At 37.5% G+C, this 27,047-nt stretch overlaps 1 protein-coding gene across 1 annotated transcript in view; it reads right to left on the reverse strand.

The window, feature by feature from the left end:
- Positions 1-26,663, reverse strand: part of cv-c (crossveinless c) — a 124,707-nt gene extending 98,044 nt beyond the window's left edge. Inside the window, exons 1-2 of the mRNA XM_066735919.1 lie at positions 25,691-26,663; positions 13,095-13,337 (exon numbers count right to left, since the gene is read on the reverse strand). Coding sequence (XP_066592016.1) covers positions 13,095-13,289 — 195 coding nt within the window. The 5' untranslated portion in view covers positions 13,290-13,337; positions 25,691-26,663. The remainder of the gene's footprint in view (positions 1-13,094; positions 13,338-25,690) is intronic.
- Between the last annotated feature and the right edge of the window lie 384 nt (positions 26,664-27,047).

The following is a 27,047-nucleotide window of genomic DNA, read 5'->3' on the forward strand; positions in this document are numbered from 1 at the left end:
AAAGCCAAATTATATTTTTGCAGCATGCACGAAGACACGACAAATACATGAAATAATTGTACGTATATAATAAAATATGACTGACAGGATCAAGTACAAAAAATCCCACTCCTCCAACGGTACTCTTTCCACGTGTATATATAGTAGTGATGGTGTACAGAAACTTCTGGAAAGGGCTATTGAACGGAAAAAGGAAAGGAATGTAGGATGTAATAGGTCAGGAGAAGGGAGAACTGCTGCATGGAAGACAAGGTAATACAATATTTTTGCGGTGTATATTAGTAATATATAGTATACTCTTAAATAAATTGCATAAAAAATAATGACTGACTGGATCACGTATAACAACACCCACTCCACCAACGGTACTCTTTCCACGTATATATATATATATATAGTAGCGATGATACACGGAAGCCCTCGAAAGCATTCTACATCAGAAAAGGGATATCAAATGTGATCTGCAGTAGGAGGGAAAATTACTGAATAGCAAAGTTAAACAATATATTTTTGCGGTTTACATTAAAATATACTATAAGTATAATTCTTAAAAAATTTATATTTAAAAAAAATATGTCTGATGATGAGATCATGTATACAATTTTCACTCCTCCAACGGTAACTTTTTCACGCATTTAAGAATAAAAATTATGCACAGAATCCCCTGTAAAGGGTTACGAGCGGAAAAAGGAAAGGGACATCAAATATAATAGGTCAGTGGGTAAGAAAACAACTGAAGGACAAGGTCAAACAATATTTTGGCTGTGTAATTTAAAATATAGCAAGTATAACTCTTAAAAAATTTATATATAAAAAAACAAAGCTGACGAAATCACGCATACAATTTCATTCCTCCAACGGTACCCTTTCCTCGCATTTAAGAATAAGAAATATGCACAATAGCTCCTGGAAAGGGTTACGAACGTGAAAAGGAAAGGGATGTCGAGTGTAATAGGTCAGGGGAAGGGAAAATTGCTGCAAGGCGAGGTCAAACGGGTGTATATTAATACCCTGGCACGATGCTGGTATCACCGCGCGGCTGAGTCGAATAAATTTTTCTCCACTCTTCACACACGCCGCACTCGCGCCCGGCAGCTTTAATTTGCAATGCTGATAAGATGGAAATGTCGCGACGGATTTATAAGACCTCTTGCCAAGACATAATCGGCTTCCCCGACAAAACACACCACTTGCGTAGACAAATCTCTCGATCGTTAATTTCAATGATAAAAACTGCACTTTTTATCAACGATGGAACGAACAAAGAAATCAACACATTCTTCGGTTGCATTTCTATTCGATCACAGAATTTATCGATCGGTGTCAGGGTGCCTCTCCCCCATCCGAGGATAAGAGACACGATAAATGGAGAGAGAGAGAGAGAGAGAGAGAGAGAGAGAGAGGGAGAGATGACAAAAGTGGGAGAAGATTCTGGATACAGACGCAGTTTTAGACGCGATTGTTCCACACCGCAAGGGTCCATCGACCCGCGCAATTAGTTTCCATTTTCAAACCGAGAGGAAACAGCTGTCCCACGCATGGGTTTCCGAGTAACGGGCATTGTGCATATACAAGTGTCGCAATACTCTGCTATGCCGACGCTTCAATGATCGTTCTCCGGCTCTGACCGTTCCCCGTCCTGCTTCTTTCTCTCGTCCTTTATCTATCTCACTCATTGTCACAAGAAGCGTTCTCCACATGCTACCGTGCTTTCTATTTTCATCTCGTTCCTGACTATTTCGAACTGGGTAGAATAATTTTCACTATTTTTATTATTATTATTTTTATTACGAGCTGACCCGAAGAAAAAAAGGGGCAAAAGTTAGTCACGCCCACTGCTGTAAAAAGAGGATTACACTTAACTTTTTTTACGATGTTCACTGTATATATATATATATATATATATATATATATGTATACATTCCACCTATCGGAGTTAATTCTTAGAAATCGTAATATCGAAGTCATGGGCACACTGATGCGTCAGTTTCTTCATTCATAAAGTTCAGAGACGCACACAATCGCGTTTCGTTTTGCTGATGTTGCTATCCGTTCCGTTCAGCATCGACACTCGAGTCGCATCAGTCCGTCTCACTCTTATCCTCATTCACATTCAATAAATATCATATACGTAGTATAATTCTTTATTCGATGCTACTTTGCTTACCGAGTTAATAATACGTATCTAATCTAGAGTTTGATAAAGATGGAAGACACAACTAGACCTGTATATATTATTTATTACAAGAAGAGTCTGGAAATTAATAAATTAAAAGGATTCTTTTTGTACATAAATTGCTAAAAACTAATTCGAAGTCAAGTATGAACGAAGCGTATTTGACACACCCAACCGGATGTACGGCGGTCCTACACTACCACCCACACGCGTATTCGTTGCTTAAAACGTGGTGTGTGTGCCTGTTCAGTGGATTCCTAAGTTTTTCATAAAACGCTACAGACATTTCTACTCCAATGACGAAGATGAAGACTGATTACACAAATGATTTCTTGTTTTTATTTTATACTCTGATCCTTCGCTGTTTGTTTTTAATATAACGAAGAATGCTAATAGCCATTAATGATGATGGTACATACTACCTGCTATTCGCATGTCTGATACAAAGAGTGAAAGTACACTGACTTGACAAAGGAGCCATTGAAGTATTCAACGAATCCATGGGCGGCTTTCGTATTCAGCGGTCCCTTACAACTTTTGTCGTTGTAAAAAATGAAAGCATAAAAATTTCGTTGGAATCGTTAACGGCTGTAAATTCTTGAACCGAAATGTAATAATTTATCTAAATTATATTTATAAAAATTTTTAAATGTTTATTACATATTCGAGGGTTTTTCATGTTCACTGTAGACAAATTAATACCATGGAATGTTCATCTCGAAGTGATAAAAGTATTGTTTAAAGCATGTTTTCTTGGAAAGATTTTTATTTTCAAAATAATTACGTTGATCAATTAAAATACTCCACCCAGTATAAATTAATAACAATTCCATATACTGAATATATCAGATGACTGTTTACTTGGAGAACTAATCATCAGTAATGTTGGTAATCTTACCACGTAACATATTACATATTTTATTGTACTAATATCTATACACACACATTTACAAACAGATGTAATACGAAATTGACGAAGGTAAATAAATATTTTATGAAGGGATTCGACAAATTCCTTATGCATACAAAATTGAAATATTTTAAATTGCATCGTTCGATTGATAAAAATCTAGAATACTCTTGTGTTAGTAGGAATATAGTGTGGTCACAAACGGTGGTCAATGTTGTGAAGGAATCCCAAGGTTACCCAGCCTTTCCTTCAGTCAATGCGAAGACGATTGCTTTATGCGAATGGTAAAGCCTTTAGATAGGCGTAGTTTTGTAACTGTTCCAACACAAAAGATTACCAAAAGAAGCTCTAATTTTTCTTTCTCCTCGGACCCCCACATTTAACTCATAATAACACCTGAATGAGCTAAAATGAATGAATCTAGGTTAGCGATGTGACGCAAGCTGTAACAATGTCCATAATCAATTAATAAATTACAAAATCAAACATTCCATCCTATCCACAGTCCAAGTGTAACAGAATCCGCTTGGGAAGGTTAAACCGCGTAAAGTTGCAATTTGTAACAGATGCCATGCTCTTGATTTCAAGGTAATAGGATTTTCTCTGGTTATTATTACGATTGATCAAGCGATAGAGCAATTTAGAAGAATTAGTCTACGTAACGGGCTGAATTTATAGCGATGGGGTACACTATATAGTATATAGCATAAATACACGGTACGTGGCCAATGGACCGCATTAAATCGTTGGAAAGTAAAAGAGTCGGGGTAGCGGGCGGATCAAAGCGAAAAACGATGATCCAATTACTGTTCATCGGGGAAGGAAGCTAATTACTTACTCGGAGGAATTGCTCGGCTGATTATGTTGCATTACACGCATCCCGATCGCGAGACAGTAAAGCCGCGTGGCGTTTTACTCGCTGGTGGCCGGTCGTGCTAGTTACTATATAGTATCCCGTCGACTGCTAGCTCTGCCTATGGCTATCTGCCTGCTTATTCCTGTAGGCCTGGCACTCGCCAGAATGTCTGTGAAACGCGTGAAATCCGCCAGCGGTTTGGGTTTGGCCTTACATCAGCCGAACCATAACTCAATGGAAAAAATGTTTGCAAAATTAAAACGACTGTCGTGGATTACAAAGTGGCCCACGACAGCCATTGTAAATTTACATTGAACTGCAAAAGAGTAACTTAATAGTTGTTACCACGGATTTATTGTCAAATTAAAAAAATTTAAATTCGCAAGGACAGTCGTGGGTTACAAAGTGACTCACGGTTGGCGTTGTAATTTTACTAAATATTTTTACAGTGTACGCGCATATGGAAAATGCGAAGTGGATAAATTATTAACGCGCTAACACGTGGATGGTCCATGGCGTGTCTTTTTTTTCTGCTTTTCTATCTTCTCTTCTCTTTTACTGCATATTCTTCTCCTCCTCTCGCGCGTGTCAACCATCCACGCCTCACTCGCACCCAACTCTAATTACACCATCCAGGAAATGGTTTTTTTATACACGAATTATATCGATTTATCAACCATTGCACCATTTGCAATATCTCCTACATACAAGAATTTTTTTTTTCTAGCAATTGGCAATTCTTGTCAGGTTTTTTCTTTTTTTACAGCAAAATGTAGCACGTGTATAATATTATAAACAGCTAACATGCCTGCATACAGGCGATTGGAAATTACATAAGAAACGATTTGTAATATAAAGGAATAAAGGCACGTGTACCAGACTTAGGAATGCAAATGATAAATCGCGCGTATCTAGCAAATTGCGTGAAAAAGTATACATTTTATTTGAAGTCTATATGGCAAAAATGTATATTTACAGTATATCGAATTGTTAAGTTATTTTATAAATTAACATATTTTAAATAAGTTACTATCTGTTGTAAAAAATATCTAATTTATTATTTGCTGTAACATATTTAACTTTCAATTTACTTCTGGAAATTACTTTTTCCTTTCATAGATTTGTGTTTGAAAGTGTGGAAAAGTTTCGTTTCCATCATTTTTCATTGCAACGTGTATTGGGTATATTCCCACTACTTTCGCAAATTAACATTTTTCAGGAAATGTTAAGTCTTACATTAGAGTAAACCGCAAGATTCCTTGGTAGGAAAGTAACAAAATTTCTCATGACAATTTAAACGGTATAGTTTATATCATACATGTAAAATAAATGCATAAAGTAGTATACGCAAAACTAGAAAAATGTAAATGGCAAGAAACATGATTACTGTCAAGTAAAAGGGACTCGTGTTGTATATTAAATAAGAATTTACAATGAACGTAAAGACATTTTTAAACATTCATTTCAGTTTTCTTGAAAAAGTATAGAACCAACACTCTGCTAGACTAAATGAATTTGTGAACTGCAAAATTATAATTAAAGATAATTTTGATTAGAATCCTTCAAATGAAAAATAAAGAAATTAATTTGTTTAATTGATAAATTATAAAAAATATATTTAAAGTTGTCTTGCCACGTGTAAGAAGTACAGAGCATTACAAAGTTTAACAAAGTCCATCATTGTTTGGAGACCCTAAAACTGAAAAAATTGGAAAGACATCTGCTGCGGCAAATAAAAGTTTACGATCAACGAACTGTTAAAGTTTATTCTTTAATTACGCGATAACTGACACGTTCAATTAACGAAGTAACAAATAGTTTCCAAGAATAGTATCGGATAAACATATGATAGAGGTTTAATGGAAAAAGAGGGTAGAAAAGTAAATGCGTAAGTCTTATAGATAAATATTTAGTCGTACAGTCGTCGAAAGCAATTTTTTGGGCTTACTTTTATCGCTTGACGATATATTTTTTCAAACAGCTTAAATTTTCGAAATAACAAACAACAAGAGCTCTTAGTCCAGCTCTGAAGAGTTCAACATAATATGCTTAATTTAAAACCATACAAATAACTTGGTATTGAATGTATGAGTTAACACCTCAGATCAAAGAGTGTTAATATCAAGCAAAAACAAAAATGTTTAAACTTATTTTTATTGCTTAATGATATATATTCTTCAAACACATAAATTTACAAATTATAAACTACGAGGATTCATTGTCCTGCATTTCTAGAAAAAGTTTCAATTAATTTAGCACAGAACCAAAAATTGGTACTGATTGTATTTTTGAATATACATATAAATTGAAAATTTTTAGAAAAAAAAACAAGAATTTTTTGATAAAATTTTCCATAATCGTTATTGTAGAGATATAAAGGGCATAAATGTTGGTGGAAAGGAAGCGTAGAGTAAGAGGATCGTTAAACGAGAATATCGTGCTGAAGGATCTGAGTAACGCATCAAGCGGAAGAAGCCATCCTAAACCTGTCCGCCCGTCTACCTTGATCGTCCTCATAGATCGTCCTCCAATCGCTTTAATCCGCTATGAAAGATTTCTACGGTCAAGATCATCCACAAAGAATATAGATCCGATTCTTGTACGTATCCACTTCCCACAATTTCTCCCACGATATTAACATTTCTTCCCCGGCTCCTTTTTTTCACCACTCAAAATAACAGTCAAAAAGCCAGCTGACCGATTATATAGGAATTACAGAACACGTTCGTGTGATGAATTAAAGTAATGCAAATTTCTTTATGTATTTTATTTAATGCATAATCTTTTTTTGTGCAACAAGATAAATGATAAAATATATTTTTTAACAATGAGAGAAATTCGAATTTCTAGTGAATCCATTGGTTCGTTAATATTTTAGCAACGAGTCAGAATTACATAATCATTAAGTAGCAATATAGTTTCCATGTAATAATCATGTTTTACCTGGAATAATCATACGTATATTATTTGTCTTTTGCACATAAAAGGCCAAGTATATCATATTCCAAGAAGCTAACTGCGAATTGACAAATGGATCGTCAATAAGATAAAGTATCGTTATCATTTGATCCGGTAGACGTAATCATGCAATATCACGCTGTATCACGTAATATCCCCGACACGGTTTAAATCTTCCTCATTATATTTTTTAAATTTAACAAAATCTTGAAAGATAACAGGTAAAAAACAATTGGAAAAAGATAAGTTGGCGAAGTAAACTATTTTTAAGGAGTTGCTTGATTTATCTCATCTATTCATAAAATACGATGGTTTATAAGCGAGAAAAAAGGTCGTAGCTGTATAAAAACGGTCGTAAATTGATATAGATACGGATAGAAATTAAGCGTAAATTGGTGGCGCGCATACGCACTCTTCTCGTATTCCGCTTATATTGGTCTATAATCTTGTATTTTTGTTTAAAGCGAGATAAGATAAGGATTGCGCAATTTACAAGCAAGTCGTATGGGATCTTGTTCAGCCTCGATTGAATAACGTATAGTATATATCTCATTAATCAATGATTTATTTCTTTCATCGATATTCGAATGGAAATATAAAGGAGGGGTGTTAAAGAGTTTTAATACTATATTTAACGTTCTTCCATCTCTCGATTTTCAATAAGACATAATAAACTACCCACATATACATTACTGATCAATTAAATTACATCTTTGGCGAAACTCGGATGAAAAAAATGCAGGAGGGTTACCGAAGGTTTCAATAATCGAGCGAATAACGAAGGTAAAAATTTATTTATTACAGACGCGTAGTAATATACTACATACAGAAAGAAAGTAAGTAAGGTAGGTGAGGGAGTAGAAACTGACTGGAATACGCAGCAGAGCGAGCGCCAGTCTAAATTTGGAGTTTACGCGCGTGAAACGAGCTTCCACAGCCGAAGATTCAGAGCCAGAGTCGTGTACGGCTTACCGCGTTCAGTCTTATGGGCGAGTTGATGGTTTTTCATCGAAGCGGATGTGACGCTATTGGTCCTTTCACTAAGAAAACGAGATCCTGCTTACAGCAGCGCCCCCACCTTCCCCTAACCTCTCTTTTCCTTATTTCTTATGCATCCTGCGTGCAACCCGTGCATTCCAGACCCTACGATCCTCCTCCGACTCTGACCCGGTACTGTCTGACAGAAGTTTGCCCTTTGCACACCCTTCCTTCACACATTTTCTCTCAACACCTTCCGTAACAGCTGCCTCAACGCGGATAAACCAACTGCTAACACGACTGAGAAACAGATGACGCTCGTGCGTCATGCTCCATCCGTAGCACATTACACGAAAGTAATATTTACATTGTAACTTGATAAAAGAAACGCGATGAAAACAATAGCTTCATAAACGGAACTTGAGCTGAAACCTTGACACTAATAGGACGTGTCACGTAGACTATAGAGGCCGTGCATGCGTACCAACTCGAAGACAGTAAAGTGACAATGTGTAATTGTACATATACGTGTACGAAAAATACAATTGAAAATTTACCAAAATTACTGATAAACACGCAGATAGTGTATACATATATTTTTACACACTATTTCATTTTATTATTGTCCTGTCGATATCATGGGGTTTTTATATAGATTTTAATAAATTTAGTTACGTTTATATATACGAAAGCTAGCCTAGAATCTCCCGTTGGAGTTTCTTGAGAAACACAAAGTTTCGAATTATTAGTAAACAAGTGGTAGTTGTGGGTCTGGATAAGCAATGGCCTATCCGTACGTGCGTCAATTAAGAAGGCAAGAGAGGAAGAAGTGTGCTACGGCATGTGCTTTTTGCCTCGCTTTCTTAGCCGTGTGAAGCCACGCATCACGAGTTCTAGAAAAGAAACATCTACACTGTTTGTTATTTCTCTTGACCGACCTTCGATCGCGTAGCTCGTTCTCGCGATCGGTCGCCGTACAAGTAGGCTCACTATTATTTATCTACTCGAAAAATATTCTCTCTCACGTACTTGTCTGAAAGAATAAAGAGACGGGTAAAAATATTCCTTTTATAATGTACAAGTCTTGTATTGATTTATCAATGTTTATAATTGCGTTAATCATCTGGAGGAACGGATAAGCAGCTTATTAGACTATGGAAGGGTTCCGTTAATTAATTGGTCAAACGTCCAACTCCGTCTTGCTTTCTCTAAAACTCTGGATGGGATTACTCGGATTCATTAACTGCTTTTATCTTCGCACCGATATATCATTCTCTCGTACTACAAAGTGACGCTAGATATTTATTCGATCCGGCGTGACTACATTGCTCAACCTGTTTTATCGAGCCTGACGGAAGATAGGTTTTTGGCCGTCGCACGTTCACTGGAACGACTTTGCTTACTCGAGCAAAGTAGTTTCTTGGCTGGCTTGCTCGGTCGGTCGGCCAGTCGCTGCTTTGCTCGCTTTGTTGTTGCACGGCTTAAATTTTCAATGTTTCAGCCCTGCTTTTTTCTCGCGAGGCAGAGCCGTCGGTTCATTATAAAACGGTACCAGGACGGTGTGTAGTATCGCGTGCACACAACTTATTAGTTAGTGGCAATGTAATGCAGTAGCTGTGCACGCAGCAGCCTGTAGCAAACTCTCCACGTCAGAAATATAGTGGGAGGCTGTAATCGAGCTGCTAGAGGAGGCGTTTGCTTCCGCAGTCCAATTCGTTTCGCTACAGCTGTATATACATATAGCTGTATCTTCGACCGCGACCGACCAGAATCCTCTTGTTTACGCTATGCAAATCAAAATGGTAGATTCGTAGCACACTGGTATCGCGCGTTTCACCAGACGTCGATGCATCATCACCATACGGCGAGGTCAACGACCTCGTCGTAAAGAATTATTTTCAAAGCGATATAACGTAACGGGAGGGGGGGGGGGGATTGAAAATGTGATTTTTCTTTTTAATAAGTCGCGGCAACGTAAGCAAAAGGAAAGATGATTAAAATAAGCCGTGATACGGTGACGGCAGGGGGAAGTGGGGGAGGGAGGAGAAGAAGAAGACAACCAAGAACGAGTGTTCACGATAAAACGGGTTTCGTAGTCTTGCATGGCGGTCAACGGTGTCGCGTTTAATTTGCCGCGCGTCCCTAGTTAACTACAAACGTAATTTAAACGGCCGTTCTGAGCCATAAGTTCAATGATCAATTTTATCAATCTCCTATTGACGTAACAAGGTACAAGTTTGACCTAAATTCGTAATGGATACTCCGCATTGTTTCTTGATCCTCCTACTCTATTTGCCAACGTTATTTCTTACTGAAAACTATCTTAACCACACGCTTCTTGTACATGACTAGAGTTTTGTAACCGTCACGCTATAATTACGCGTGTTATGCGATTATACTGTAATCCTAGTTTTTCTTTTTTTTTTCTTTCTTTATTCATTGTCGTCGAGGCACTACGGTCACTGTTTGCTGAAATTAAAAGTTATATGGAATAAAGAGAATATAAAAATTATACGAATTCAATCAACTTTATCATTTTACGTATATTAATACAGCAAGTATAAAGTCAAAAAATTATCTAAAAATTTCCAACGTGTCAAATTGAGTCCGGAAACATGTTAGGAATGTTTTCGATGACACCGAGCGCGCAACGCTTGTACAAGGTTGACCTAAATTCGTGACGGAAAGTATGTATTGTTTCTTGACTTTTATATTGTACTTGCAAACATATTTTTCATGCATTTAAAATTAAGTCGAACACAAATTCTTATATATGGTGGGGTTTTGTAAGCGTTATGCTATATTTACGTATGTAATATTGTATATAATAAAAGTGGAAAGATTTTTGTGATAAAGAGGAGAGAGACGAGTCATAAGTTGAATGATCATTGACGTAATATAGTACAAGTTTGACCTATATTTGTAACGTAAAATCTGCATTGTTACCCAATCTTAATACTATATTTGCAAATGTTACTTTTCAACCGAATTTAAGTTGATTGCACGCTCCTCGTACATATTGGCCCAGGTTTTGTAAGAGAGTTACGCTATATAATTACGTATAATATATTATTATAATCTCAACTTATTTGTTATTGCTTGCCGCCGTGACAATACCGTGTCTCTCGGGTAAAGTTGAAAGTTATCCAAGATAAAATGGATACGAGCCATAAGTTCAATGATCATTAACGTATAAAGTATAATTTTGACCTAAATTTGTAACCCAAAATTTGTATTGTTACTCGATCTTAATAATACATTTGCGAGCGCTGCTTCTTATATATCCAAAACTGAGTCGAAAGTACGTTCCTCGTATATATGGAAGGGATCCCTCGTAAGCGTTCCGCTATAATTACGTATAGCATGTGAATATTATAATAAAAGTTAAAAGTTGCCTGCGATAAAGTGAGGATACGAGCCATAAATTCAACAATCAATTTTATCAATCACCCATTAACTTATAAAATACAATTTTGACCTAAAAATTCATGACGTAAAGTTTGCATCAATGCTCGATTTTAATACTGCAGTATTAAGAATAGAAATTATATCTGCAATCTTTTATATTTCCTGCAGGTTTAGCTGTTACTTCATGTATTAGCGAGATTCCGATGTCGCATCTGGTTTTTTTCAGTAATTTATATCGTCTTAAATTTCTTTTTAATCATGCATGGACACGTATTTTAATTTATAATCGTTCAATTATTTCGAAATCCCATAAAAGTCATTTTATGACTTTTACTTTCAAGATGGCTAAATACTGTATTTTCCAACGTTAACTCTTTACGAAAAATACAGTTAAAACCATGTTCCACCTTTCTTGGCACACGTTGTTCTAGAGACATCCTCAACATGGCCAATAAACGTATATGGATATCCTCTGAGCGTTCTAAGGATGTCCTTGAGATATTTGTGCTATCGGAGCACTAATGTTACAGGAAAATTTCATTCGGTTACATTTCATGGCCAACTTCACTCTGTACTTTCTCCATACGAAATTTATACATCAGACTATAGGACGAAGAAGAGGATTCAATTTCCCACATTGTATAATAAGCCAGGGTCTCTTAAGCGTAACGCTATAATTACGTATAGTACATTATAATACAAGTTAGCTGGGAATAAAGAAGACACACCGTATATGAGAGAGTTTGGTTTTGGTTTTATTCAAGCTATGACTTACATTTGACGTTACAAGATGCCTGCATTGTACGCAATTTAAATGCGCATGCGAGATGAAGATACGAGCTGGGAATTCTGTTAATACACACCGGTGTATTATGATAAACAGATGCGAAGATTATTGTGAAGGAGCGACGTACAAAGTGCAAAGCGCAGAGAAAAATGCGAACGAGGGTTTCTTTATATCATGTGGTAGATGTACACATGGCACATGCATGGTGTGCATATTGTATATACATGCATATACAGGAGCGTACATAGAGGCGTAGGGTAATAGGAAAGAAGAGATTGGATTAATGAGACTCGATTGGAACAATGTGCGGTGAAGGGAGTGTAAATAGAGGTCCCTGACCATGGATTCCCAGCGAAAGGGATCGTAAGTTTGTATTAAGACCGGGGGAAAAATTCAAGGTTGACCAACGGGGAACCGCTACGTGCCAGCCGCTTTAGCAACGATCTCCGCGTGGCACTGACCTAATCGAGAGTTTTTGACCCCCGAGCACGATCCGTGTGAATCGTCTGACGTCTCCTGTAACGAGACTCACCTTCGCATACCTATACGCGTATAATAGTACCTATCCCAATCAGTATAATCACTCATCGTCAAGCCTTCCTTTTCTGCTCGAACCATATAGCAATGAAACTTTCATGCAAATAACAGATGAAACGCGAAAACGCTTGTTATACCCAAGGCGCAGACATACGAGAGATTCCCCGGCCACGGAGCAATAGCAAAATTTGCTCTATTGATCTGGTTGATCGTGAAATCCGAGCTGATTACATGCCGAATGGTGAAAGTCTGCCGTCTTTCACTCCGCAGCCTTCCCAATTCGACATGAAACGTTCGACATTGTAACCATGTGTACACAATAATGACACACTTTTACATCCTCCTATATATGTACAGAGATAGACGTTCGTATAATTCGCGCAATACTTTCTTTTCAGCTGGAGAGTTCTATTGTTCCTAATTGTCACGATAAATCTCCGCAGCGGGCTTACGATTAAAAATTCAATAGAATGGTGAAACTTACATTGACTTTGGCAAGATACAGCTCCAGTTCTCTGTACGGATCGATTTCCGGCGCTTTTTGTATCGTCGCTTTGTCCACCGTTGCATCTTCGATGATTTTTAATCTGTTGGACGCTCTATTGCTAAATCCTTTGACGATCTTTCTTCGTGTATCATCGATTTGCAATCCACCACCGTTTTGCATGGTATGCTCCATGCTCGCCTTGTCACCTTGACCTTATGTGCATTATCTCATGTGTAGTACCTGCAATAAAACCATTTAATCTTATTCCAATGCATTTTTTATCAATCGCATCCAATCTTCGTCTATCGCCTCGCCAAACATCAACTTACATTAAGAGTCATTTTTATATGGTAGATTGGTTATTATTCTTTTGTCAAACGAATGTCATTCGAGTAAATTCAAAAGATTTTAATGACTGTACGTATTTTAGTAGATGCGAATCTCGAGTCGATTATAATAAGCGAGTTTTAATTTCTATACGCTGCGCGTGTCTAAGCAACTCGTCTATCTTATTTAGAATCAAGTTCTCGGGATTCAATGAGCAATCGGATATTATATTACAGTTGGACGCAAAGTTTGCTAAGTAAGACAATTATAATTAATTTGATGATGAGTCATAAGCACCTTGCGTCGTGCATATAATCTCGGCTTGTCAAACACTTGAAAAGGGTAAAATGGCCACCTGCGCTGTTATGATCGCATTTTGCTAAATTTAACCGAGTCGTGCATTAGTCACTGGATCTAATTATATATAAATATCACGGATTAGTAGTTAACCCATCCAAATGTGCAAAAGTAAGGAAGCGAAATACATAGTATACTATATATTTTACGTGACTTTCTTGTCCGTTGCATGGTCGCAATTAACGAGGGTAATATTTAGTTTCGAAAGGCGAGCCGGGAAGATGAGGGTATTGGTTGTTGAAAAGCTATAAGCGAGAAAACGGAAGACCAATAGGCAAACAGTTGTATAGAACGAGTATAGGAAGTTCTCACAGGCTCGAGTGAGCTTGCTAACAATGAAGTCATGCATGAAAAGATCTGGTTGGCTGTTCACAGGGCGGAAAACTTACAAAATTACCGGATGTCTAAGAGTAATTATCAATGCCCACGACCTGTCCGTCAGGTGATTTTACAGGTGAACAATAGCAGTTATATTTTTGTCTTCGCGTACTCGCGCACATACGTATAGCGTGCATATATACTTATTGTATACGACTTTTGTCGAGCGACCGCAACCTTCCGAACATTATGTCACTCTTGCGTCAAATGAACGTGAGCATCCGGTAAATTAGGCGATTAGTGTTGTTTTGCGGTGACGCTAATCCGTCGTCTTAATCCAACAATATCGCAATTAAGAGTGAGCTGGGTAACGGTAAAATGTGCGAAAAAGCGATAAAGCATGTCTTGCAGTCGGACTCGTCATTATTCAAACTCGAGAATCTAATATCATGTTTCAAGTTTCTTTGGAGAAAGAACTTTCGGCTATTCACTCACTTGATATTAGAGCTATATGTGCGTTGGAATAAATGTCGTAAGATTTGCAATGAGCGTAGAGAGAATAGAATATTTTTCTGGGAAGAACTCACGCAACATACGCTGGTGTCTAAAACGTTTCTAAAATGTTCCGAAATATCAGATTGAGTCCCGGAACGTGTTAGGCATGTTTCTGACACTATGTGCGCTATGAAGGAAAGGCAGGAAGGAATCCACATAGCACACATAGTGTCAAAAACGTTCCTTGAACGTTCCAACGAGTCAAATTGAGTTCAGGAACGTGTTACAAATGTTACTGACACTATGCGAGCTATGTGGGAATGAGAGCAATATGAGACAAGGGCGATGATAGACACGGGTGGACGCGTCCACTCGAGTAAACGCGTTTTCTAGTTTCCCAAAAGTTGGAAGTTCTATACCAACGTTTTCAAGTTACACTGGGAAAGGGTCTTTTATCTCTATTCAACTATATATAAGTTAAAGCTATTACAACTTCGTGAGCTATAAATATTCGATTATTTGCAACCAGCACATATGGGACAGAATTTTTCATTCTTAAAATGTATGAAAAACGTGTCACAAAGTGATTCCTGCCGCACGTGTTAGGAAGATTTTTAAGATTACACCAGTGTTATAAGTGTGGAGGGAAGGAACAAAGGACAATATGAGATAAGAACTCTGATAGAAACGGGTGGACGTTTAATTCAGTTTGCTAAGCAAACGAGTAGCTTGTGCTTGCGGCTGTACCGAGGTTGCAGCGTTCAATCGGGTGCTGCTGAGCTATCGTTCCAACGGAGGCCATCGGTATCGGGATAATTTACGAGGCATTCGGCCATCTCCTCCTTTTCCTCCTCCACCCATCTTTCTCTCTTGCTTTCTCGCACTCCACTACACTACCACGAAGCACATCGCAAATTCTCCCGTCACTCGTCCCGGCTTGGCTTGGCTCGTCTCGGCCCCTGTTGCCATCGTTTTGTACACATAACACGTGTATAATATCAGCTCCATCGACTAGAGCTTCCCCAAAGTTTACGGTAAATTTCACGATCCGAGTGAAATGATAGGACGTTGGGAGAATTACAGCTAATTGACTTTTATCGAAAGGAGAATGAGGAATGTTCGATTTGGTTTTGAATGAGAAAAACTGACAAAACAATTGTGCAGCAGAGGAATTGGAATGAATGATAGGTGCAAGCTGGGGATGAAAGAGGAGGGAAGGTGAACGCTATGTAAGAATGTCACCCAGCCAGAGGGGCTTGATCGATCACCCAGGAGGCAAAAGTCGATGGTATCTGGTATCTGCGCTTCTGCACAGCGAGATACGAGCCCGTAACTTGCCGTTCGCCGCCTCGTAATCGTAACTAAAACTGCTCGAGTTCTTTCTTTGAGGATCAGGTGGAATTCCTGCGATTCTGATTCCGATTTCGATTACGATTCAAAAGCTTCTCTCCTTCGCGGCGCGCGCGTCCGTCCCTCCCGTTCTCTCTTGGTACATGCGCCAAATCTATCATCGCGAGAGTCGGTAAATCGACAGGAGCAAAACCGACGAGAAATCAAAATAAAATAATTCGGAGCAAAAAACAGCCCTGAAGGATTCTCTGCGTCATAGACTATTTATCCTTATCAAACGCTTCATGACATTCGAGATATATCGCCAACTTACCAGGCCATAACTGTTGCCAAGAGAAAAATAAAAGAGGCCACGTGCAAAACAAAATAAGAAATTGTAAAGATAATGGGAATAGCTTTATTGAGGAATAAAAACAAATGATATTATATGCATATTGGAAAAAGGTTTTGCATGTAGCTTGTGCCAAGTAGACCTCAATTTGGGGAAGGGGCATGTGATTTAAATAATCAACCTTAGACATGTATATATGTTCTTACGATGAAAGGCTATTGTCTTCCAACGAATTCATCGCGTACCTTTTTAAAATTCAAGGGTTTGGCCGTGCAAGGCAAAAGGATTGTCCCACTACATTTGCACGCATCGAGAAATCACCTAACTAGAATTCTAATTACTTGCTGGCTTTGTAATGGTAAACTAACGTTTGGCTTGAATTTTTAACGTCGTGATGCAACAAGAGAGAGAGAGAGAGAGAGAGAGAGAGAGAGAGAGAGAGAGAGAGAGAGAGAGAGAGGGAGAAAGACAGACAATTTTCTTAATTATTAGTTGGTACAAAAAATAAGAGCTTGAGAAACGATATAAGTGATTGGGAGATAAAGCGACGAGTAATGGATAATAACGAGAGAAACAATTAACTATGTAGTTGGTTGATGAACAAAGGAATTAGTCATTGCACAATGACACGACTTCTATTTTTCCAATGTCTCGCATCAGAGAGATGTTAAAACGTACCCCACCCAGCTCGGTTAACGGAATATCTTCTCTTGATGAGCTGGCTTGCAAAACTTGTATAATTCCAAGAACTCCGCACAGGCCTACTCCCGTTAAACATTTATACGAATTTTATAACGTGTAAAATACACGATCCAAATTTCTTCCATGCTTTATTCGTACATAGTACATTTACATAAGTATGCGTGTAACTGACTAATCCATAATTATCAGGGTACGAATGTTCTGATATATTACTATTAATATCTCATTATCAAAGTGTTTTTATAATTAAATTGTTTTTCCCAACATCTAGTAATGTTGTTCGACTTTATGAAGTCGGTAAATAGTGGTTTCCACGTTAAAATAGTCAGCTGAATCGTATCGGAGACTATTCTTATCGATCCATAAATTATTCAAATTAGGAAACAGCTGATAGCTACGTCGTCGAAGAAAACCAATTGATGCTAATGTATAGACTGACACGAGAGAGTGTACGAGAGGGAAGGAAGGAAGGAAGGAAGGAAGGAAGGAAGGAAGGAGAACGATGGTTAATCGAGAATACAGGCTTGTCTTACATCTCCTTTGAATTTTTCTGACTTTTTCTTCTTCTTCTTCTTCTTCTTTCTGATCAATTCCAAAGCCCTCCTCGTTCCTTTTCGATAGCCAATGTTTACGAAAGAAATCCTCTAAGAAGGATATAGGATTCTCCAGCCAATATAATCTTCAGCCACTGTTCAAAAACTGGTTTTGATACTTCTAATTGGTCTGACTAATTGGAATTAAATGCAGTAACCGCCCCCGTCCTTGATATCCCTTCCCATGCATCGCCAAATGGAAATCAAATGACAAATGCCACGATAGCGATAGTAATTACAGCTACACGGTATGTCCATTTCCTTATACAAGCTTATAGTATTACCTTTCACGCAACTCTCACTGCCACGGTCTCTCTTGATCAATTGTGCGTGCGTGCTCGGCTATGTGGGTGTGTATGTGTGTGCATGCTGCAGCCTCTCGTATCTCCAAATGGTTTTAAATATTAAACCATATCGGGAGAATGGCTCCGTCAAAGGTTGCCTAACCGCAATTGCATTAGTAACAGCTTACAACTTACAATTATGTCATTACGCCAATAGATCTAACACCAGAAATAATACCGTTCGTGCAGCATATCTCTATGGACTAATTTTTATTTTCCTTCTTTTTATCGCATTCTTTATTGTTTCGAAGAAGTTTTCAAGTACCGTGCTTTACCGTTTATTTCCATTTGAAAATAGTAATCATCGTGTCAAGTCGATGTAGCACTTTTAAAATGCTTGTGCGTCTTTGGAAATTTTAAGTATAGTGCTCGTACAGCACTTTGAGAGAAAAAAGGCAGAGGTTACCAGGAAGGTATATGAGAGTTCATTGCTTCAAGTATTAAAATATTAGTCGTGAATGATCATTTTCTCAATGATATATATGTATAGTATTATTTGACTTATTTCTAATCTTATAGATTAAACCTAATCTTGTTTCCTACTCATTGATAAAAATGAAAAATAGTATATTGAGGAAATGGAAAGAATACACGCGTACAAGACTTATCAGTGGACTACACCAACTCAGATACAATATCCGGTGCTTCCCGAACTCTACGTATCTTTGATGGTTGGAGTAACGACGAAGTGAGCTTAAGTAATGCTGAATTTGCATAGTGCAATTGTAAATATCTCCATTTGTTACAACTAAGGAAAAATTATAGCTATATGTATAGGAGAATAACAGCTATATAATAGGTATAGTACAACAGTCTGTGCTTTGTTTATCCGAATAATATTATCTTCTCCGATAGTCTCTATTTTTATAAACTATCATTTCTTTAAAATCACATATATCTGAATATAAAATTTTAATTATATTAATTTAGTTTTACAACTATCAAAATTTAGCAAGCTTTATGTTTCATTCAAATCAAAAGTTATATTGAAAAGTTAAATTGAAAGGGGAGAAGGGGGGAGTAATAGAGTGCTAACTAAGTAATAGTATACAATAAAACGACTGCATATTGCTTTAAGATTGCTGCACGATGTTCAGGAGCCATTCCATTCTGGCATATTGACAGTAGCATTTCTCAGACCATCTTTGTAAAACGCATCAGGCCCTAAAAGGAGTCATTAATACGCTAAAATGTACATTGAAAATTTAATGATTTCCACAAAGACACACACACAAACACAAGTACAAATAAAATACTATATTTTATGTGTCTCAATTACGAATAGTCAACATATAAGCTGCAAATAAGTATAGAAAAATACGACTTCTCTAAGAATATGTTGTCTTAATCTTTCCCAAGATACTACAATGAAATAAACAAAATCTCGTGTCCTTAGAAGATGGAAAACCAACGGATGTTCTTTAAACGAATAAATCGTTGATGAAGCACGTACTCCATACCTGTTAAACATAGTAGGTGTACGTGTCATTACAGAATGGCAAAAATGCTGGAAATTGCGTTAAAAGATCGTTTACTTTCTGCGGAAAATAATGCTACAGGTAAGCATAGGTGCTTATAACTATAATAGGAGCTCTGATAATGTAGGTTCATTGGTAAAGCAGGAGCTAATATAAAAGATAAGGATAGTATTCGTTCACTCCGCAAGAGCTGTGTTTAGAGTCATTTAGCGACCGCTAAAAACCATAGAATTCCACAGTAGCATCTTGAAGGGCAACTCCTTCTTCCTGCTCTCGCGATTTACTCCCACCATTCCACACGTATACGGACACACGCATACACACTGACAAATCTCACCGGTAAGGAGTCAAGGATGGCAAAAAGGAGAGTGAGTAAGAGGGAAGAGCTAGCTAGAAGACCTTGCAAGGTTGCTTGCATCTGTTATTGATTCAATCAAGTCGAAGAACTCGTAAAGGTACGTCAACATTAAATCAAATTAATAAACAATTAAAATGATTATGACCAAATGGAAAAATACACTAGGTTGTTTATTTGCTCTGTTTATCGTCTCAGCGATTTCAAAACATTATCCACCGTTGTAATTCAATATGTTAAGTTTCGCTCTCGGCATGGATGGTACACACAAGTTCTGAGAACGGTCCCAAGAATGAAATAGTAAACCTGTGGAATCATAATGATGAAATAACACAAGGCAGCTAACAGAAAGAAAAAGTCAAGTACGAAAATAAAATAGATTAGAATATATTTTGAGAAAAAACCAAGTTTTGCGGTATGAATAAATATACACAATAACTTTTTCTATGAAACTCTATGCTATTAGAAGAGCATAAAAGACACCGAAGGCTTGAAAGTATTTATATGTGGTTGGAGCGTAACCTCAGTTTACGTAATTGAAAGAAAACTCACAAAATACGAATTAGCTACGACGTGAAAAGTTTCATAATTCACAGGGAAAGAGGGTTAAATTCCACTTTAGTCACGTGATTTGTCAGTCTAAGAGAGTTTCGTACTATAAGGCTAGAATTGGTTATACTGGGAGGTATTCATTGAAATGTTAATATTTTTCACTTCGACGCCCTTCACTTTTACGACTAGCAACGTTAGAAAAGCATTAAACTTTTTCTCTTTCAACCTCATTTATGTATTTTAAGTATTCACAAAAAAAAAACAAAGCGTGACAGTATAGCTAAACCTTTTCTTGCTCTTAATTTTCAGTTAATCATACTCTTTATACTTAATTTCAATAAGTTATTATTTTTCGGCATTGTATTTTATTATGAAAAACATTTACGAGGACTAAAAATGCTAATAATTGACAATGAATATAGTCGTGTCATTGCACACGCACAGAAGAAACAATTAATTAGTATTGCCAGTTTCCTCCACAGCTTTCGGTAGTTAATTTCGTCGTCATTTGTGCTATCATTTGGAAACAAATGTGGACAAGACGATAAAATAAAACGATATAAAATATGAAATCTTCTCGTTACGACGTAGTAATGAAACAAATATAGAATATCGTGAAAAATGTGAAAAAAACAATTGTTCACACTTACTCACGGAATTTTCATGTAATTGTATATAATGTTTTCCAGGAAAGTCGATTTGATAGGAAAATTCCCTTAAATCGGGAGGAGCAAAGAGTGCGTGACTAAGATAGTTTATGTAAAGAGATTGAATGAGCAATAAGTATGAGGAGAGGCGATCCCGAGCATATATGACTCACTTATAGTGGTTATATTGCGAAGCAGACACAGTCCGTTTATTCCTCTTCCACTCATCTCTTTTCCTCGCGTTCCCCTTATCCTCCCTAGTAGACCGTGGTAAATAACTCAAGTAATACGCGTGCACGTTGATACTGTATCAAAAGCTTTTTCTTCAAGTTTCCCTTTGACCCCTCTATTCGATAAATGCTGACTCTTCATTGTATTCGTCGCTTTGAACAAAGCGTATTGCCCATTTCAGACGAGATCTCAAACATTTTTACTGCTTTCTTCGTTTTCACCCTCAATTTATTTATATCACACTATCAACTTTTCCCACACAGCCATTGCCAATCTTTCATGCTTGTAACGTTCGTATTTCAACTCGGTATTTCATAAGAACGTTTCAGTGAATTGCTAGATCATTTTTTGTGACATTATTGCCAGTCGGTTCAAATAGTTTAACCCACGATGAAATTTTTCAAACGCATTTCGCACTGCGTAACAATATCTGCTCTATTTACGCTTGGTTGCAGTCATTGTCCTTAATGAGGAAATAAATCGTGTGTGTTACCAGAGGAACGACCGAGCAATGAATTACTGCAAATTCCTATGCTTGCCTAGTATTTAGCAGCTAGTCATAATCAGCTTTATAGACCTCGAATAACAATGCCCTTAAGGGTCTGACATTTAGAAATCCAATTGAAATGCTCAGCTCTGCCAGTCTAATGCTCTTGTACTTACATAAAATATCATAAAACACATTACATCATTATGCAATATCTACATCTTCCACTTTGCAGTTGAAAGTAACGATAAAAACGATCATTCGTTAGTTTCAATTAAAGAGATTATTATCAGTCGTATTTCTCTTCTCTTTTTTAATGAAAATTGTGACAAAAGAAGTTTAAGGATGATGGGTGTGCTGGCATTGTGATTTCTCTTGGACCTAACTGGCATGGCATCGTCTCTGTCAAAGGGAAGATTTACATCCCGCGTTTATGTCGTGACGTAAAATCTCATAGAATTTTGTGCGAGTTAAGCTCGTAGAAGCTGTTCCGTGGACAGCCGCAGGAGTCGATAAGCACGTAGCTCTCTCTCCTCTAATAGTATAAGACTAACTTATATCCGCTCTTAAATGCCTGTATATTTCTTCTCGTATAATGTATGAAATGTTTATGTATGATCCATCCTTTATTTCTCGGACACCACTCAGCTGCTGATACTTTTGCCGTTGCCGCTTCTTCGCTACCTGCTTTGCAGCCATTTCAATCTTGAATAATTGACGATGAATGAAAATCACCAGTGATAGCTTTCTAGGATTTTACTTCCTCTTTTTATTAATAAATATTGCTTAAGGTGGATAAGCATTATACCTCAAATACATTTTACGCGTTTTATTTTTAGACGCGAGTCTAAAGGGTGGGTGTCGCACCATAATAGAATACAATAGTATATTTTTACGATAATATAATAATTTTCTAGTCTTTCGTACCACAGACGTATTGTACTACCATCATTTTTACCTTGCTACTTCATTGCTATACCTCTGCTCGGCAGCCGTTTCGATCTTGCATAATTGGCGATGAATGAAAATCAGTCATTGATTGGTTTCTCAGATGTTACTACTTCCTCTTGTTATTAAAAGTGTTGCATAAGCTGCGAATAAGAATAGCTACTTCCAACACATTTTATGCGTTTTATTCGCAGACAAGGGTTTATACAGATAGTCTCGCGCGATACTATACGATCGAATAGTACATTAATTTTTACTGTAGTGTTATAATAATTGTCTAGTCTCGAGAGAACAACAGGCGTGTTGTATTATCCTCTATTATACAGGGTTTACGTCAGCGTCGCGATTAATGCCACTATCAGCTATACCTTTGGTGATCAATGAGTAATCCAGTGCTGTGTATATGTATATCGTAGAATGTAATCTTATCGCACCGCAAGCAAAATACTACCGTGTGAGTTTCGTATACTGCTTAGAAAACTGGTAAAGACCTTTCCCCAGAATTCTGGAAAGACAATCGCGTGCGTTTGATCAAAGGTTATTAACGCTCGTTGTCCGTTCACCGATTTATGGAAAAATGGAAATTGAAACAACGTGCTATATCTGAAACGCATAAAAATTGTACGAGAGAGGACGAATCTTGAGCATGTGGTAGACTGGAAAGGATCGCCAAGAGATTATTTTGACGAATTCGTTTGTTGCAGTGCACAAGCGAAGTTGATGCTTCTACGATATAGCGTATATATATATATATATATAAGAGAGAAAAGTGAGATCTCAATGAGAAAGAGAGTAGGATTTTGTGGCAGAGAAATGCGTTGCACGTCCCAGCGGGCGCGTCACGTGCGATTCGTCGTCTCACACAGAAATAACTTGCTCTCCGGGCTGAATTAAGAAAGCCGCTTTCGCGCTAGCACCCAAGAGCGGCTCTATTGTCGTTGAAGGGACTTGAAAAATTCGCAGAAACAGGAGGTCCTTTTAGTTTTGTTCGGTTTTCTCGTCGCCATCATCCTCGTCTTCAAAGTCGGCTTGTTGTTTTTCACATTCTCTTCTCCTACGCGGCAACTGTCACTGTATAACTGTTGCTGCCACTTGCGCCTTACTTATCTCGTCTCTTACCTCTTTACCTAACTATAGATAGATAATCAACGCTACGTAGTCGTTTCTTGCAACGTTCGTTATAATGGTCACGCTTCAGAATTTTTACACAATTAATCCATTCAAGCGTTAAATATTGTATTTCTTACGAAACCAACAATCACTACCGTTTGACCTGTTTTCAACATAAATTTAATGGTAAAAAGGTGGAAAGGTGCTTCCATTTTAAAGCCTCTTTCACAGGGATATTACTTTTTAATGTTACATTTGAAGCGAGTATCTGCGAAACACTCTTAATCGGTGAACTATTCGGTTATACCGATTCTAATCAAGGTTCAAATATTTGGAGAGGAACCATGTCTGACTTCCACATGAGCTCGGCCAGTATTTGCTTAAGGTCTATTTAATTATGCTATATCCGTTCAAATTCTAATGACAGATTAACAACTGACCTCGTATTTGAAACAGTCCCGCGCTTTCGCCTTTTGAAAGTTTCACGAATCAAAGAATATAATTCAACTGTCGTCCATTTTAAGCCATTTAAAATACCGTATGTAACTGTATAATTTATTATAGTAACCGATAACAAAGCTTAATCAGAAAAAATGTATTTTTTGGATCAATAATTAAAGTTTATCAATGATTGGCAATAAAAAACGATTTTCATGTGACGTGCTTTTAAAAAGGAAACGGCAATTACGTATTCGGTCGAGACAGCATAACGCAGCGTAGCATACAAACACGCAGATGCGATTAACTTGCGCAATGAAACTGATAAATTGACACCAGTCAAAACTGATACGCCGTGTAGCGAATTGCGTCTGCTAAAGACATATGCTAAAAATATTTTAGTAGCAACAAATATTACTCTTCGATCATTGCATTAATAATCAAAAATAATAAATGCAGCAATTAATACTATTAAACTCCCAAAGAGATTTATAGTAATGCAAACTAAGAACCCCGCACACCTTTTCCCTTATTTACATATTAATGCATGCTAAAACTGGCATTAACAACTTTCAACAAACTATTTAAAATGAAAAATTATTGCGATTGATATGAATATTAATTAACGTTTCATTGAAAAAAAAAAGCATAAAAGTTCTGAAACGTAAGGTCCACTGGAAAGGAATGCTATTTATTTTCTGAAACGATCCGATCAGGATTAAGCAGGACCAATGGGGCTAGATTATTATAGTTTCCCCAATAAGCAAACCTAAGTACTTAAGTAGAGGTACTGCACATCGATAAGAGGACTTGGACAAGACGCTTCATGGGCAGCGTAAACAAGAGTTGAGAAGCAACGCAATGAAGCGCTCACTTCAGGGATATCAACCGACGCACGAGTCAGAAAAAAAGAACATATCGCGCATATAGCCAGTGGACGCGGAACGCGCGGAGATTTAATCGACAGGGAATTCCAAGAGGATGATGATCTGCCGTAGTCACTGTATGATGTCACTGCGACATTGACTTGAATCGTAATCAGGGTTTCAACTTTCTTTGAGAATCTTTCTTGCCGAACGAGTTCCTACAAGATACCAATCGCATTTTCCTCGATAAATTGATTTTATGATTACGACCAGTAAAACTTTATCGCTACAGCTTTTTCTCTCCAATATGAAAAGCATTAATTCTCTTACGAAAACTCAGACTGTACCCCAAATCCCCACAGTCGCAAATTGCGGCGTAAGATCTACAATGATGATGCTCCACTCTTGTTATACTTACTCGTCATAGCATTATTCATGCTAGAAAATGATTGTTTACTTGTAAAACTTCTAAGGAATTGACGTTATAGCTGAAGAATGATAAACTGATGCTTTCCGGGTAAAGATCCACGAATTCCGCAGCTTACTTACAAACCATTTCACGTTCAGTGTTTACGTACAGTCAAAATTATCATCGAATTGATTGTTTATTTATAGTAGAAAATTATTATACACTTAACTGAATGAGCGTCTAGTCGATGCTTACCTAAACATTCTTTTCTGTCTCTTGAAAAAATTAAGCTGATGCGATTGATTGCAAAACTATTCACGTGAGCCTCGCATAAGCATTCACTCTCAGTTATTTTAATAAATTCGGTATTTAAAGAAATTTCTTTTTCACTCACTCGCGTAAAAATCAATCAATAACAAAGCAGGATTCCCGGACACTAATCTGCTATGGTCACTTTCAACATGGAACGCGTTGAAACATTTAACAAAGTGTAAGCCAAATTGTTCATTTTGGCACAGAGAACGTAAATATCGTTAACACTTCACACATTGCCGCTAAAAACGATTTTTCCATGCGGAAATACTTGTTGCTTTCCGAAATGTGTGTACGATCCACGTACCCACGTGTTTCATGTGCGAGGTTAATACACTTGAACAAATGCCGGCAGATTGCAATTTAACATACTTATAATCCACATCTCGTACAGCTAATTACCTCACTGTATCAGCTCTTCCAGTATAACAAATCAGATTGAAAATGCATTTACAACCAACGTATTAAACTATTTGACAGTCGCCAGCTGTGTTTACTGTCAATAAATTTAGGCGGGAGATTCAAAATCGCGAAAATACGTATTCCCTCGTTTTATCCAGATCGAACTCCACGAAGCATAAAATTCCATTCCTTCTACAAGAAAGTAAAAACATAAATTCAATTTATCATGCAATATTACTGATATTTTTTATCTCCAAAGATTCGGAGCTAGCGAATCCAAACGTTCACTCGCATATCGGTGAAGTGCGATATCGTTTTTGGCCCTACCACTTCACAGGTTCTTTTTGCCCGTCTCATAAATTCCACGTGAGTAGCCGAACAGTGATTATATCATCCAGCTATTGCACGACACCGAAAAGAACGCGAATGAAACGAGACGATAAGCAAGGAGCACCGACGTAAAAACACACACACATCAAGAACCAACTGCCACGATTGCCGAAGCGATACTGACTAAGAGCTGAGAACAAGCGAAGCGCACAGCTCGGTTGGCTGGTTGGTTTGGTTTGGTTGGATGGTTGGTTGGGCCGTACCCGTACCACATCACGTTGCTAATGCTGCGAACCAACACCATCGCATCAACCTTGCACCGCACTACTCTACCTACCCACACTATCTCCCTCTCTCTCTCCCACACACACACACACACACACTCACTCATTCACTCACTCGCTTACCCTGTGACTCCTCCACCTCTCTTTTCCAACATCTTGCCTCTTACTCATTCTTTCATCCGCTTGTTCAATGCGCGCCATCTTACTCTCTTGGTTACTCATTCTGTTGCCGGATTACCTTTCATCTTTCTTCAACTCTCTCTCTCTCTCTCTCTCTCGTTCTC

This window comes from Prorops nasuta, unplaced genomic scaffold, assembly GCF_024137725.1.
Source record: "Prorops nasuta isolate Cenicafe-Biocafe unplaced genomic scaffold, Cenicafe_Pnas_1.2 PNAS00015, whole genome shotgun sequence".
NCBI lineage: Eukaryota > Metazoa > Arthropoda > Insecta > Hymenoptera > Bethylidae > Prorops > Prorops nasuta.